The following is a 16754-nucleotide window of genomic DNA, read 5'->3' as shown; positions in this document are numbered from 1 at the left end:
TGTGTCAAGTGAACCCTAAGTTTGTGTTCACTTGAATATATATATATATATATATAAATAAAAGACAGCTCAGACAATTGCATCAGCACTAATATTATGACCGTTATAACATATTAGAAGGTAAATGTAATTATTGCTGTAAGTCAACCCCAGAAGGAAAGATCAATTACATCTTCCTAGACACTGTTGTATACGGAGCTTATTCAGACTGAAAACTCACAACTTCAATGCATGTGTTACTTTAATAAATGAGACCCAATAAATGCATTTGGGCAGAGTTAACAGGCTATCTTATTCTTTTCCTCTCATCAGTCAAACAATATACATTTAGAATTAGTTTTATTAGCCAAAAATGTTTACACATTAAGGAATTTGAGTCCGGTGTCTAGTAGCTCTCAACATGGGCAAAATAAATATGCATATATAAATATATTTATATAAAATTAACAATGGACATGAGTGCATATCTATGTAGAAGTAAAAACTGTTTCTATAAGTTTAACAATTGCGCAAGGGTGAGTGTTAGTGCAACGAGTACTGGAATAAATACTGAATGGATAATGAAGTTATTATGTATACGTGCTGTAAATACAGCCTGCATATATTAATATTTGTCAGTGGTTTCTAGTTTATGCACTAATTCAGTCTAATTTAAAAGTCTATTTCATGTTTTTTTTGTCTTTGCTACATTTTGCTGTACATTCCTCATATAAATGTTTAATCTGTAACAGTTAATGTTCAGTATTTTTGCATTATGTATGTGTATTAATGATGACTAGCAACTGCATTACTAGAAGAGACCCTTTAAACAAAAATGTAGTTTAGTCAGTTCCAAGTATATTTTTATGTTTGCAAGATAACCTGAACCTGTTTTGACTTAAATTGTGAAGCACAGGTCATTATTACTATTCAGAGCAGTTTTGCATGAATAAAAACAACAACTAACTGATCAAATATATTAGTGTCTGACCTGTAGGCAGTAATTTCCATGTCTCTGGCCATCTTCTCACTGAGCAGCTCCTTGTAGTCTTCGCACCGCTCCTTCATCTGCACTTTGAAGTCGGCCTCCTGGTGCCACATTTCATCTATAGTACACTGAATAACACACACACGCACACAGCATAGTGGGATTAGAGGGTGGGAATAAAGGACAGAATTAGTCCAAACCACTGGTCCTTTACAGCCTATGATTGATCGTTAATCAGTCCACTCTCAGACCTCCATCTCAGCAATCTCGTCCATGTATGCAGCAGTCTTCCTCTCAACCTCGTCTTCTAGTTCCTCGTTACACTGGTCAAGCTCAGCGAGCTCCTTTTGTAGCTCTGAAATCTACAGAAATACAGACGAAACACAGCAGAGGTTATTGGTTCAAATATACTTCAAACAATGATTTCCAGTTAGTTATCTTATTAGTAATGTAATGATGGTCCCTTAAATCCCATATTTACTCTTCTTTAGCTTCAGGTCTCGGCAACTACGGAGAACTATATGCATTTTGTCTGCCATCTGATGCTGAGCAGGTAGTTATTTCATCAGAGCATTTTAAACGTGAGCTAGCAGTGCGACTCTATTGATCTCAGATGATGAATCCTACTGACTTTGATCCAATGCTAACACCAGGTTGACATTTTTGGTTTCAGGTGATATTTCTCAATAACTATTGGATTAATCGCCATGAAATTTAGTACATAGACGTCTCCCTCAGGATAAATTTAAATATCTTTAGTGTACCCCTTACTCTAGCGCTGTCAAAGTTAAAATAAACAAACACCTGCCAAACTGATGTCATTCCTACCAGCTTTGTATTTTTGCTAATTAGCAATGTTGGCATGCTAAAACGCTAAACCAAGATAGTAAACATTCCTGCTTAAAATCAGCATGTTAGAAATGTCATGTTAGCATGTTGACGTTAGCATTTAGCTCAAAGTTCTTGTAGATTCTAAGTCTTGACAGCAACTGGAAACGGGAATAATGAAGGCAGAATTCGTGGGTCTATGTGGGTTAATCACCACAAATGATCACATTAAAAATGGATAGAAATTGAGCTCTACCGAACCAGAACAACTAACTGAATACCCCTCCTGACCCAAGAGTGTTGGAGAACCTATGGTTGCCTTCAGAAAAACACAAAAGACCCCGTCTAGAGCCATTGTTTGGTTTGTTGTTACTATAGAAACATGGTGGTGCAACATGGCGGACTCCATGGAAGAGGACCTGCTCCGCTTGTAGATATGAAGGGCTTATTCTAAGCTAACGTAAACGATTCTTATTTCAGGTGATTATACACTAATGAAACAGTCTCTTTCTGCTAACAGAGCGCCCTAAGTATTACACTCTGGTCCTTTAAGTACGCCAATCAAACCAACCTTCATTGATAAAACAGGTTCCTTCACTTCTACAAAAGCAGGCCCCCCCCCGTGTCTGAAGCTGTGGTGTCCTGCCGTGAGTAATTACAGCAATCACAGAAGTTCAACAATTAGCCGTCACAGCCAGATGGAGATCCATGCGGTCGTGCTCGTCTTTCAGCGAGATCATGTGAGCAGAAGAAGACCCTGGTAACAACTCACAGGCTGATGATGACTCCCAAACCTAGTCGAGTCACTTACTCCCACACTCCTCCGCTCCCCCTGGCATGATAAGTGAGGTCTGGGCCGTGTGCGAGTAGTGGCGTATGATCCCATCAGTGGCTGCTCTATTATATACATTTCTGCGTCAGGGCTGATTTCACTGCAATCTGTTTGTTTGGCCATGTTGTGTCTCAGCGAGAAACCAGACCCGAGGCATCCATCACAGGCGAGAGAGGAAACAGAGCAGATCAAGCCGTGCTGTTCATCCGTCAGGCTGGATTGAGCAGAACTGGGGATTGTGTGCTGCATGTTAGAGAAAAGTAGATGATGTTGGGAGAGTTCTGCTGTGGTTACAGAGGCTCACTGTTTATTTAAAGAGCTGGAGGTAGAGCTGCAGCCACAGTAATGAGAACTAAACCACCGTGTTTGTTACAGATGTGGTTAGGTGTCAGCTGTGGTCGGACCACTGATGGATGTTCAGGAGGCTAATGTGAAGGAAGAGGAGGTAGTGTCTGGAGTCACCTGGTGATTTCACTGTTTTGTCTCCTTATTGATGCCTCACTTTGCGATTTCATTCTAAGCTCCCTTGCTTTCATTTTTCTGCTGGTTGGATGAGAAATATCCGATGAAGGTTTATTTCCTCTCTTCCGTTTGCAGAGTCAGTGTGTGTGTGTGTGTGTGTGTGTGGCAAGTTTTAAGACGTTTATGACGCTGCAGGCGCTCTGAAAAGACTGTACTTAATAACTAAGGACACGGAGGGCAATAAATCCTGTCTGAGCTGAAGCCGAGCCCTTCACATCTCCTGCTGAAAGTGTCTGCAGAGTAAACACTCTGGTCAGCAGGATCGCCCACACTGTTGCTCTGCTGTCACTCAGCTGCCCTCTACTGCCTCCGCCTGCTGTGGGAAACCATTCATTCTCACCATCATGTCTGATTTAGGAGCCGACGGCCGAAGCAGAGGCAGTTGAGGGTTGTAAGACTCCACTTTTGTCAGTAAAGAGGTGGGAAATGTGTTATGGGAAAAATTGAATCAGAAGGCCGTAACTGAAGGATTTAAAGGACGTGTAAATGTGAGACTTAAAGGGTCAGTTCATCCGCCAAAAATACACATTTATTTTGCCTTACTTGGCAGTAGAGTTAACCAACATGCAGGAAGTTGTGTTTTTATTTCCAGAGGTTTAGAAGTATCAGTTTCTGAGATGTATACTCAAAACTACAATTTTGTTACCTTTGGACGGAGCCATGCTAGCAGTTTACCCGTTTCCAGTCTTTGTGCTAAGCTAATCAGCTGCAGCTTTACATCTAGTGCACACATATGATAGTGGTATCAATCTTCTTATCTAACTCCATGCAAGGAAGTTCATAAGAGTAGCTGGCTTAGTGCAGATGTTTGCACAATATGTTGTTGAGATTTGTACATTGCAGAAATCTGAGAAACGGTCATCTCAAAATCTTGGCAAAAAAACCCAAATCCCATGGTGAGCAGCAGTGAGTCCACTCACCAGCATCTTGATCTCACTGATGTCCTTTATCTTTGACACGTCTTTGACTGTTGACCCTCCGGCTCTTCCCTCTGCCAGTTGTTTTCCATCAACTTGGCGACTCACAGCAGAGGAGGCAGCACCACACTCGCACTGCAAAGACAGGAAAAAGAGGAAGAAGCGCAGTCGTGAAAGTTACGACCTTTCAGTTTGAGTCTGCAAATGCACGGGACCGTGGAGGATAGTGCTTTCTTTTGGGCAGTTAAGTGCACTCTGACAGGGGAGCAAAGAGCAATCAGAGCCTCTCATGCCGGCTGATGGGTGAACCTCTCCTCGTGTGCCCCACACTTCTGATTAGATGGAACAAATGCTGCAGAAACGAGACATGAGTGTGCACAGGTGTGTGGAAGTCAGCCAGCAATCACCATTACTGTTCAGACCCAATAGCAATCATTTTTTAGCATTGAGACAATTGCGTCTCGTAATTGAGGGCGGGCACAGACAGGACGGTGTCCAGCTGGCGAGAGAAGAAACTGAGTGGGAGGGAGAGAGATAGACGGGGTTTGGGGAGCAAGAAACACACCGACGCATCTAGACAGACATACAAATACAGAAATACACGGGATAACCTTCACCAATGCTTTAAAATGAAGGACATACACACACAAACACACACACACACACACACACACACACACCAGCATCCACTCCAGTACTGCTGAGGAGCCTGGGAAGGCGGCCAGCAGTCTGATTACAGCCGTGACCTCTGAACCGGGCAGACATCCTCGACCCAGAGGAGGTCAGACCCACCGGAGCTATAGTCTGACCCCAATGCAGCACGCCTTAGCTTGCAACACACACACACACACACACACACACAGGTAGACAAAGGCATTCTGTTCGGGTCCAGTCCTGAACCTCTGATTCTCAAGTTCTTCCCTCGTGTTGTGTTAAGAGGGAAGGAAAACAAATGGGAGTATCGTTGTGTGATTTGTGGAAGTTGAGATTTACATTCTGGACCTGAGTGAGACGTTTCAGAGGGAGAGAGAAGGTGACCAGCAGTCAGGAGGAGGATGAGGATGGCAGCCGGCGGTTGAAGAAGTACTCAGATCATTTAACGCAAATGAAAGTAGCAATGTAACAAATTTAAAATGCTCCAACTAAAAGCAATTCAAAATCCTAGTGAAGTAAAACTACACAAAATGCACTTTAAATATCAAATTTAAAAGTACTTGCTCTGCAGAAAAATGTATTTTGTCACTGATATACATACTATCATATAAGAGGTTATTAAACCTGATGCATGAATGTGAAAGTGCCATTTTACTGTTGTAGATGGTGAAGGTTCAGTTGGCGTTTCTTTATATTCAGTTAAGTAGTTTAGTCCTGTGGTTGACACACTTAGGGGTCGGCCCCCGCCAAAAGGTCACAAGATAAACCTGAGGGGTCGTGAGATAATTAATGGGAGAGGAGAGAAGAAAAAACTAAGTTCCTCTACATAAGTATATATTCATTTTTTTGGACTTTCCATTTTTTTGTGAAATATTGGATAATTTTAACAGTTGTGCTCTAATGTGAAGAGGTAAGAGGGTTTTCTCTGTGGTCTGGAAACACTGGTTTAATCTGTCACGGTGTATTTTACTTTAACATGGTTTTTTTTTTAAGTAATTTTAAAAGTAACAAGTATATATAGCTGTTGGATAACATATTACTGACATACTTCCCTCTGAAGTAGTGGAGTAGTACCTTAAAATTGTCCTCAAGTGCAGTACTTGAGTAAATGTACTTGGTACGAGTATGACCTTTGTCCAGTCGTGTGCAGTTTAGGGTCTCTCACTGAGAACTAAAGCCTTGATGTGATGCTACGGTTGTATACGGCCATGCTACTGTAAAGCATTTGGCACCAAAAGGCTTGCACTTCATGACATGTTTGTGTGCCTTACGTTACAGCGTGTTGTACCTGGAGGCTCTCGGCCAGCTGGCAGTAGTACTCCTTTACATCCAGGACCGGAGTGATGTCAGGGCTGCCAAATGTAATGGCTGCCACCGCTCCTGTAGTCACTTCAGCCGGCTGCAGCAGACTCTCCACGGCCTGCTCATACACATAGTGGTGAAGTACATTCACATCCTTTACTCAGTGGTGAAATGTAACTGAGTACAAGTGTTGTACTCAAGTTGAACTTTGAGGTACTTGTACTTTACTTGATTATTTCCATTGTATGCTACTTTATACTTCTAATAGTATAAGAAATATTGCACTTTTTATTCCACTATAGATATACATTTGACAGCTCTACTTGAGATTTTACATAAAAAGCATGTGATCACTTTATAAAATATGATGCATAAATGATTACACTGCTAAATTACTACTTAAAGTAGTTAAAATTTGCTCGACCAGCTAGTACATTAAAATGCTGCTTATAACAAATCAACAATACATATTAATTTAGCACAGAAAATGGCCATCAATACTTTTACTTTAAGTAAATTTTAATAATATTTGGAATGCAGGACTTGTAATCATTCGAATATGTTTAAGTTAATGTAAGCGTTATCTGTAAAATAACTGTGTTGAAGGTAAAAGAAATTGTTATGCAGACAAATGATCCCTGTGAGTGTCAAGCAAATATATTCTGTATAATTAGATTACTATTACGAATACATTAATGTATAAGTAACATTTTAATATCGGAGTTGGTCGAGGCAAAACTAATTTGATCTATTTATAAACTGTTGATATTTGCATTACATTTTATTAGCATATCATAAGTTTTTAATCTTAAATTGTAATGTAACTAGTAACTAAAGCTGTCAAATACAAAAAAAGTACAATATTTGCCTCTGAATTTTAGTGCAGTAGAAGTACAATGCATGAAATAAAAATACTGTAGTACTTCAAATACGTGCCTAAATACAGTATTTGCATCAATGTACTTAGTTTCATTCCACCTCTTCAAATACAAACACATGCAGTACATTTTGGTGTATTTAGACACACGTCAAAGACCTCAACATACTTGTCTTCAGCTTCCAATATGTAGCCCCTTTAGTAAAAAAAAACCCACATCCATTACGGAGATAAATGAACCGCTGCAGAGGCAGTCTTAACATTTTCCCCTCCACCTAAATAACGACATGGCTGCCAATTTGTCAGGGGAATATGGGGGTATCTGAAAGTGCTGATAACAACAACAGTTAATAAAACAAAGGGAACTTCAGTTTTCATTTGGTATTCAGCTGCATTTCCCGGACCGTGAGTTATCGAGCGTGTCCCAGAGGGAGTGTGTTAAACGCCGGGCGGCCCGGCTTTGCAGAGAAAAACACAGTGTGATGGAGTTGGTCCTGCTTCAGCTGCCTCTCTCTCTCTTTCTCCCTCCCTCTCCCTACAGCCTCGAGATCTGATACTGTCATCTCCTGGCGAGGTGGAGAATATTGTAGAAGGTGGAGAGAACAGGGTGTGTACGGATGTGATAAAGGAAATGATGTGAATTGGATATGGTTGCAAGCGTGTCCCTATTTCAAAGCAGTAGTTTGACATTTTGTGTTGTGTGCGTATTCGCTTTCACATCAAGAGTTACATGAGAAGATGTCAGTGTGTTAATATCTGGACTTTCAGACACAGCGATGAGAATTTTCACTTGTGTCGTTCATGTGAAGTTGACCTCTCGGTTTGGTTCATACGCCCCAAACAGCCGATATGCAGACAGTACTGATGTTAGCTGTACACTAGCTAGCCCTCTGTGTGTGTGTGTGTGTGTGTGTGTGTGTGGGTGTGTGTTCAGCCTGAATGATCTCAGAACTCAGTTTTTTCTGTTATTTAGCTTCAGTCCCCTTTCCTCTCGTCTGTTTATGATTATGGATAAGTGGAAATTTTGACTGGTTGCACGTTAGCCTCAATTACATAATTTGTGTTTCAATCCTCTCCCCATGTGTTACTGTTGACGGGGCTTTTTTTTGGCTCTTCATCAAGGTGAGTGGGGTCATCACAGCTGTGATTATCACCACTGGCCCGGGCATTTCTCCATCACTCCTTTCCAACCTAAATGCCTCATTTTGAGTCACTTTCATGGCTATAAACAACTCGTGTTTCCTCACAGTGCAGCTATATATCCTCTCTCCCCCTCACCGTGGTGTGCTGGTCCACCATGTTGGCCAGCTGCTCCTCGTAGATAGCCACTTGCTCCCTCAGCGCCAAACACGCTGCTGTCACAGCATCGACTTCCTGCAAAGAAAATCAAATTAAAAAGAGAACAAGGCTGCAGGTAAAGAAGTTCAACTTAATTTCTGGAGGAGGAACACTGCCATTTGTGTAGTAAATCACACCACAGGTTGGAGGAACAAAAAGCTTTCTTTCTGCACTGAACAACTATCAGCACAGCACATCCACCTGTTTCACTGAACAGCAAGTAGACACCGCAATGCAGAGGAAGGAGGAGGAGGAGGAAGAAGATCAGAAGGAGGCTAACTAGACACAAAAGCCGTGTCCACCAATCTATCTGCCAGCAGGGGTTCTCAGCTCATCCACTCTTTTTAAAGAACCAGATTCATTTGTGTTGGATGCAATTACTGTGGGTGCCGGCATTTACGTTCGGACACATGCAGAGAGAGTTTGGTGGTGAAGTTGTGGAGCCTCGCAGGGAGGGTGGCAGGATCCATGATGGACAGCAGTGAGTAAAAGTAGTCTGGTCCTGCAGCTGCCGGTGTTCAGCCGCTGAGGGACAACTTGTCAGCAGCATTAAGTCTTTTTGAGCACTTAGGGGCAGCAGAACAAGCTGTAAACACGACACTGACATAACAGCACCTAATTAAGTCAATTTAGCAGATACCTTTGAAACTGTTGCCTATTGTTAGCATCCAGGAGAGCAACATTAGCATTAATCTGCAGTCGTGTTCTGTCCACCTGACAAATGTATGTCAGCTCTATTTTGGTCTTCACCAACTCCTCAGGAAAATATCCGTCTCTTTATCAGCTAAATGCTCCACTCTCCTCACCGGCTAGATAACTGGTCAGCTGTTAAAGTGAGATATTCTGCTAAAAGCTATGCTGATGAGAGCGGTGAGAGGGATACAAAACATACTGAAACTTTAAATATTTGCTACTAACAATGCAAAAAGTTTAGGGGGAACATTTTTTTTCCAAACTGAGCTCCGCCCCATTGAGACCGATGGAAAAGAGCACTGAGAAAAACAGAAATCTGTCAGGTACAATAACCAAAACTGATCTAACTCAAGCAGAAAATTGTGCATTTCTGTGGAATCCATCGCTCATAGTAAGAAGATGATTGTTAAAACAACTTTAAGTTTCTCAATATTTAAAAATCAAGTGCTATTTTCTCCCTAATGAGGACCCTCTGAGGTGCTTTAATCGACATGCCTGCCTAAATAAAGGCTTTCAATTCAACTTCTCTCCTTATTCTGCCTAAGAGTGTGTAACGAACACTTCCCTTTTTTTCAATTTTTTGTTCCCAGCACTACTTATGAAACAGACTGATTGTAATTGATAGTGATTGGATTTTAATTTTGGTGAATGTTGTTAATTCTGGTGCTCATTTCACTTGCACCTGCACTTTGCTGCAGCCAACTAGGTCCAGCAACACGACATGAGTGGAACAAAATATAAAGCTGGAGGAGAACTGGCGGGAGAGACAAAAATACAGTGTCTCGTAGTATACTGAAAAACAAACCAAACATGCCTCGTTTCATCACCATAATCATCAACATAATGTTGAGAGAACTGCAACTAGCTATGAGTTGAGCTGGGTTGTGCTCGCTCCTCTGCCTCCCTGTCGGTTTCCCACCAAGTCTCGTCACCCTGCAGCTGCTTCTAATTCAGAACCAGAGAACTGAGCCAGCAGGAACATTACGGCACCGTATTACAGCCTGCATTACATCTGTAAGGGAGAAATTAAAGCCTCCCTCGCTTCTGGCGCAGCTGGGAAGAGATGGGCTCTGGCATGTGTGAGGGAGGGGGGGGTAAATGGAAAAGTTGGTGGCTCAGGTTGCAGTGGGCTGTCAGCCCAGACTGTGTGACTGCTGGTGATCAACACCCATTGGGTAGCGCTGCAGAGGAGCAGCTGTGCAGAGCTTCAACTGATTCACCAGGAGGCCGAGGGGAGATGGAGCAGCTTAACACTACCATCTAGTGCTCAAGGTACATTAACACAACAAAGGTCTGATCAATTATAGCACAGTTACCAGTCCTACTCTCATTCTATTTCTATGGGTGAAATGTAGGATCCAGTGTTTTTGCAGGTTGATGATTATAGTTGTTAAAAAGTAGTTGCTATTGTTCGTTGGCTTTGAATCTCTTTAGCTAGTTTAATTTCTAGAGCTGATTTCTTAGAATAACTAAATTGGTCAAAGTACATACTCCAACTTTCGTATTACTGCATGTTTATTTCTCGTCTGTACAAAACTAATCGTTTGTTTAGAAACACTTTACGGATATCACTTTAGTATAGATCTTGGTAGTTCATTTCCTATTTTTTGTAGGAGGAGTCTATTTTTCTAAATCCTGTTTACAGCCCAGACTTCCACTCATTTGTCAGTCGTCTTCCAGGTACGGATGCTATTGTATTCACAACTGTTACCTCAGCCACATCTTGTCGTCCCTGCTGGAGGAGGATCCTCTGCTGTGCAGCCTTCTCGTATCCTTTCATCCGATGCTCGAGCTCCTTCTGCAGGTCCTCGGTGTCGCACAGAATCTCATCCTGCAGGGAGACGCAGTGACGACAGTGATGGATCTCGACAAGGTTAAAGATCAGTGCTGCTCGTCACTGTACGAACTGCAGTAAAATTGATGGGACGGAGTGAGGAGTGCAATGGACCGTCTATGAGAAAACCCGATTTAGGAATGTCACACACAGACAAACATGCAGCAGAGCAGACACACCCAGCAGCAGCACCCTACCCTCTCCCTGCGCAGTCTTTCCACCACTGCATCCAGACTGTAGTCGGGCTCGGCCACAGTGGAGCCGATGCTGGAGGAGGCTCGTCGACTGTTCAGCTTCTCCTCTAGCTCCACAATCTGACATTCAAGAGACTCATTCTCCTCCTCAAAACAATGAGCCTAAAGGACACAGACGGATTAAACCGCTACATATGGTTTATAGATGTACTGCTTCATTTACCAAGACCAAAGGCGTGATTCAGCAGAGGGAATATACGCTGCTGATGTGTCATTGGGAGCAGTTTTTCCTCACCAGTTCAATAAGCCTGACCAGTCGGTCATTGAGGGCAGCTATGATGGTGCGGTCGTGGACAAACCGGTTCAGACCCTCCTTGTTGAGGGCCTTGGCAGCTACAAAGTCTAACTTGTCACAGTCACCGCCACACTTGTCAACGGCCGCACCCCTGAGAGGAAGACACAAAGTACCAAAGACTAGACTGTTTTGAAGGATCCTAGGGGAGATCATTTGATCCACCTTGATGACCGTCACAAAGCTAAATACAGTCGCCCGTAAAACATTTATTTGCCACATTCAGAAGGAAACACACAAAAAAAAAAAAAAAAGTGTCTACAGTTCAGAATCACCGTCACGGTAAATGAACAGACTATGTGATTACACCCGTGAGCACAAAAGGCATTTGTCATCACCATTCAGAAAAATCTGCTGTAACTACATGTAAACTCTACAACCAGGTTCATGAACTTTGCACCCAAACATTTGTTTCTGTTCAAACATCTCAACTTCTATATTATTTTTAAGAGGAACAACACTCGAGTCGGTCCCCAACATCTTAAAATTTGTAAAGTGCAGCCCAAATTCTGAAGTCGCCCTCCACCCAGAGACCCACACTGACCTGACAGAGGCTCGGTACTGGCCTGCACACTGAACACTCAACCCTCCACTTCGACTCCAGCTATCATCCTCAAACAGCTTGCGGTAGGAAGACACTCTGAGCATGGCCATGGCTTTGGACTGGTCCAAACAGAACTACTACAGGCAAATAGTGGCAGCAGGTCCACGGTGGGGTTTTATATTCACCAAGGATGAGAATGTAGCAGTGAGGTGAAGGATCTCTCACCGGCCACCGAGTGGACTAAATATACCGTGAACATCAGGCAGTAACGATGTCACATGTGCCTGAAGACATTGTACAATTGTTGTTTATCAAAATAGCAAAGAGGTCAATAAACAAGGCGGTGTTTAATGGAAAAAACAAAAACAGCTTTAGACAGTTTTATTTCTGTTAAATAAATTAAAAGCACCAAAAATCTGAAAAGTGGAAAGCATGGTGCGAGTGTTTCCTCACATACCTTTAAATGTACCTTAATTTCATGGACAAAACTGAAGACAAAGAAGCACAACGGAGCCACACAGATACACTAGCTGGTACAGCGGGATAAGAGGTTATTGAATATATTGATTCTGCGTTTAACACGATGAGGATAGTATAAAAGACAAAATGAAAAAAATAAATGGCTATTGTAAAATGTCTCTCAACTCTTCATTCAGGGTCAAGCCACCTTCTGTCAAAGCTGGGCTTTACACTAAAAACAATCAGAATTTAGTGTATTGATGGCAATCGGGCAGAAAAAACAAGAATAGAGCAACTTCAGCCCAACAGGCATATCTATGAGTGCCATGACAGTCAGTGTTGTCACATTACAGAATGTGCTCACAATCGTCTCCAAACATTAAATCCTCAGAAGCTCAAAAGGGGAATTAATGTCATAAATGTGAATATTTTTGTCGACTGGGAGAACTACTGCTGACATCTCTAAAACTGTAAAAGAGGAAAATTTTTAAAGAGGAAATGACAGTCCATTATACACAGCAGAGAAGTTCCTTATTTCAATGACATGGTTTGCAACAGTGACTACAGAATGTCCTCAGTGGCACAAAGACTGCACCCTGCAGAGTGATGGTCCGTTACATTGTGCACACAGAAAGAGCCGCAGCACCAAAAACAATCTGGATTTACCATTAACACCACAACGGCTGTGCCTTGGCATCACAACAGCCTAAAACAATGAGAAATGAGCTTTAAGATGTGGCCGAAGTGAGGAAAAAGACATGTAAACAAACACCGACATCAACAGCACCACCTTCATGACAAACAGGACAAACTACAGACACCACCACAGATTTGCATCACCATACCGACAGTCAAATACCCATGAAACAGGGAAACGATCACTATTTACACCATTTAAGACATCAGGAACCACGGAGGGAGACTCCTCCCTTGATTCTGGTTAACCAGGAAGTTAGTGTGTCAACATACTTGTTTTGTAACTCAAGAGGAACTGGCAAAAAACGAGACGTAAGGCTCACGGCTGGAGTTACACAGAAACAGCAAACATTCACGACACAGAGTTTTCGATAACAGGATGATAAAAAAAAAAACAAGCAAGGAATATCTTAAAAGCAATGCAGAGCTGAAAATAAACCATATTGTAGTAGAAACCAGAAACTGTTCAGATGAACAAAGAAAAAAATATATATAAATAACAGTTAAAATACAATGAGTATGGTAACAAATAGTTCTTGAAGATATCTATAATAATGTCCCGTCAGTTAAAACAGATGATTGTCATGATTTATCTAAAGCTTAAACATTCTTAGTGATTCATTCCTACAATTACCCCATTTCTAACTATTTGCTTTATACTACTATTCAGTCTATGTCCTAAAACTTCAGTAAATCTCCTTTTATTTAGTGAAATTGATCTACGGATACTTAGAGTTTTCACTTTCTTACCACTCACTGTTCAGGGGTTGTTTTGGCATGATCACCTCCACTAAGAAGTATCAGCTGAGGGCGAGGACGACTCTACTGCAGAGACACGGGGCCTTAAGGTCATAAGAAAGTGCGTAGGCATCAGTTCAAACCAAACCCAAGTGATTGCGAATCCAGCGAGGGGTCATTCTGTGATATGACACTTGGTGAAATCACCACAGCTTCAGTGAAGTCTTGAGTTCCTCTAGCTTGAGAAAATGTAGGGTGCAAAACGGCTGCACTGGTCTCCGATAGATGACTAAATACCATGTAAATCAGGTCCAACAGTAAGGCAGGTTGGGAATCCACTCCAAACCCGACCAACGCCATGAGGTACCATCGGTCTCGGTTACTCCTCGTCTCCTGCCATGAGGAAACCCAGGATGAAGTTGATAGCTTTCTGCCGGTCGTGTGGCGCCTGCCTGCCCATCAGCTTGGGAGGGGGACGGATGAGGAGGCTGGCAAAGAGTGTCGCTAAAATAAAAAGAGCAGGACAATAAGGTCAAGATAGACACTTTTATCTAGTCAAATAAAAGAAAACTATTCTCCATGTTCTGTATTACCGGCAGCTTGAAGACAAAATACACCATCAGAACATTCATGTCTCTGTAGCCAACCCTTGTGGTTTGTCAGGATATTTATCAGAATGGCTACCATAAGAATGATGCGTAAAAGTCCTGATTGACAGAAAATCACAGGTAATGAGAGTAAATAATTTGTGCTCTCCCCAACTACTGCATCACCCACAATGCCTTTAAACAGGGTACAGTACATTAGTCTGAAGTCTGAGCTCTAAAGAAGAACACATCTCAAGGAATGGGTACCATTACATATGTTTTTTATTGTAGCTTGAATTTAATACTGGCACAAAAGTGCCGTATTTTGTGTAAACATTTACAGAAAATAATAATAGTCACACTGGATTGATGTTACCAGATTCTTCGTATTTGTGGGATAAATACAACAAACACATAGAGCCACACAACAAACCATTTATACTACAATGGACTTATTTTTCTTCAGATGTTGTGTTGTGCCATGTTGTTCCAATCGATCGGGATTGATGCGCATTAGAAACAACTGGCTGTTCAATGAGTGTAGTGAGCATTAAGGTAGGAGGTTTCCACTTCATACCTATGAGGCTGGCCGTCAGGTTGTTGTTGTGCGAGTGCTTGAGAAGCTCCTTCAGAAAAGCCATTAAGTAGCGAAACACGTTGCGGTGAGCTCGGGGCAACTGGGAGATTAACTGTCAAAAGTAGAGAAAGGTCAGCCATACAGATTACAGTATGCAGTATACGACAAAGAAACATCCTGGGATAATGCTGAGCTAAGACATAGCCTTTCTACACTCTTTCCTATACAGCTGCATTAAAATAAACTTCAAAATTCCTCTCAGAAAACAATGCCTAACTGGTCTACATCGTACATATAACTACACGGTATGTTAAAGGAATAGGTTGGATCTCTTTAAGTGGGATTGTATGAGGTATGTATCCATAGTCAGTGTAAACCTACAGTAGATGGTGGTATGAGTAAAAGCACAGAAGCTAAGCAAAGTAATGATGGGGAACTGAAGCGTCACTGCACCTGCTTGCAGAGGCGGCTGTCGTGAGCGCAGTCCAGGCACCGCTGGTAGAGTTCATAACACACCACTGGCTCTGGCAAGGCCTCCAAGAAGATCAGCAGAGCCTCAGCAACAGAGTGGTTACAACCCGCTACATGAACAGTTCAGGAAGAACAAGCAAATATGGAGCGCTATAGATATATTGAGAGGAAGGGCCCCTTCTAACTCTGACCTCCTAGCTTACTACTATTAATATCGTCATAATAATGCTAATAACAGTGACATCCTCAAGAACAAGACACAACAGGACCAATGAGTTAATTGAGTTAGCGTGAACATATGTGTCTTATTTGATGCACTGTTTGGCATTTCAATGATTGCAGGACTGGGTCTTGGGGGAACCGGCTCCATAAACAAGGATACAGATGGAGTCTGGGATGCTGGTGTCCAGACAGTCGATAATGCTCTGCAGCTCCTCTTGTAGTCCTGGTGTCTGGAACAAGTCCTCCTGGGAGACGCACAGAGACAGACACGGAACATTTAAGAACAGTTCCCACAAGTACCTCTGTGCACAATCAGTATATGCTGGTTCATTATGTAGTTATTGTGTCACGCACATACAAATGCTCACCCAACATTAAGAAAAGTGTGGCCTGTAAATCATCATATGAGGAATAAAACATGAAATGAAGTTCATCTTCAGTCTTACATAAATCACTTTTTCTCCTCGGGGAGACCAGTAAACCCGTCTGTTTCTGCAACTAATGCTAATGAGCCTGAACGTAACGGTGCACACAGACCTTCAGAAGGCTCCATGCTGTAGTTTGTCATCAGGACAATAAGCTTGTAACTTAGGTTTGTACCCAACTTTAAAAAAAAAAAAACATCTTTCTTTGTATATAAGAAACTATTTTCTAGTAGGATCACGATGATTACACTGTAATGAATTTTTGAAAAATAGTTTAAAAATTGCCCTACTCCCCAGAATCTCAGCTCATGAAAGGATTTGGAGATACATGTTTCACAGGACAGCAACACAGCATACTGAGATATTACAAGTGATTATATGGGATATTATCACGTTATAGCATAAGGGCCTTTCCTTTGTCTTTAAGGGTGTAATACATGAAAGGGACAGTTAATGGACCATTCTCAACAAAAACAAATCTAACTACTTCCCTCAATTCACGGTCTTATCAACTCATGATAGACAGCCATTGAGGTTGCTAGTATCTCATCAGTTGTGGCCAGTATTTAACAAGTTGACACAAGTTAGTACTTGATCAGTGGTAGCGAGTACTTGATCAGTGGTAGCGAGTACTTGATCGGTTATAGCGAGTATTTGATCGGTTGTAGCGAGTACTTGATCAGTGGTAGCGAGTATTTGATCAGTGGTAGCGAGTATTTGATCAG

The 16754-nt window shown here is 42.0% G+C and overlaps 2 protein-coding genes across 3 annotated transcripts in view; both read right to left on the bottom strand.

Moving 5' to 3' along the window:
• The window catches only part of vimr2 (vimentin-related 2), a 16056-nt gene extending 2865 nt beyond the window's left edge, over positions 1-13191 (bottom strand). Inside the window, exons 1-9 of the mRNA XM_031862714.1 lie at positions 11855-13191; positions 11254-11404; positions 10962-11120; positions 10642-10761; positions 8178-8273; positions 6009-6140; positions 4070-4201; positions 1219-1329; positions 971-1095 (exon numbers count right to left, since the gene is read on the bottom strand). Coding sequence (XP_031718574.1) covers positions 971-1095; positions 1219-1329; positions 4070-4201; positions 6009-6140; positions 8178-8273; positions 10642-10761; positions 10962-11120; positions 11254-11404; positions 11855-11964 — 1136 coding nt within the window. The 5' untranslated portion in view covers positions 11965-13191. The remainder of the gene's footprint in view (positions 1-970; positions 1096-1218; positions 1330-4069; positions 4202-6008; positions 6141-8177; positions 8274-10641; positions 10762-10961; positions 11121-11253; positions 11405-11854) is intronic.
• A 94-nt stretch (positions 13192-13285) lies between these two features.
• Positions 13286-16754, bottom strand: part of ocrl (OCRL inositol polyphosphate-5-phosphatase) — a 15913-nt gene continuing 12444 nt past the window's right edge. For both annotated transcript variants that reach the window (XM_031862712.1, XM_031862713.1), the window contains 4 exons: positions 15765-15849; positions 15365-15492; positions 14912-15023; positions 13286-14251 (listed from right to left, as the gene is read on the bottom strand). In XM_031862712.1, coding sequence (XP_031718572.1) covers positions 14127-14251; positions 14912-15023; positions 15365-15492; positions 15765-15849 — 450 coding nt within the window. In that variant the 3' untranslated portion in view covers positions 13286-14126. The remainder of the gene's footprint in view (positions 14252-14911; positions 15024-15364; positions 15493-15764; positions 15850-16754) is intronic.

This window comes from Anarrhichthys ocellatus, unplaced genomic scaffold, assembly GCF_004355925.1.
Source record: "Anarrhichthys ocellatus isolate YVR2014 unplaced genomic scaffold, GSC_Weel_1.0 scaffold27, whole genome shotgun sequence".
In the NCBI taxonomy this organism is placed as follows: domain Eukaryota; kingdom Metazoa; phylum Chordata; class Actinopteri; order Perciformes; family Anarhichadidae; genus Anarrhichthys; species Anarrhichthys ocellatus.
This window is presented reverse-complemented; position numbering and strand designations above follow the sequence as displayed.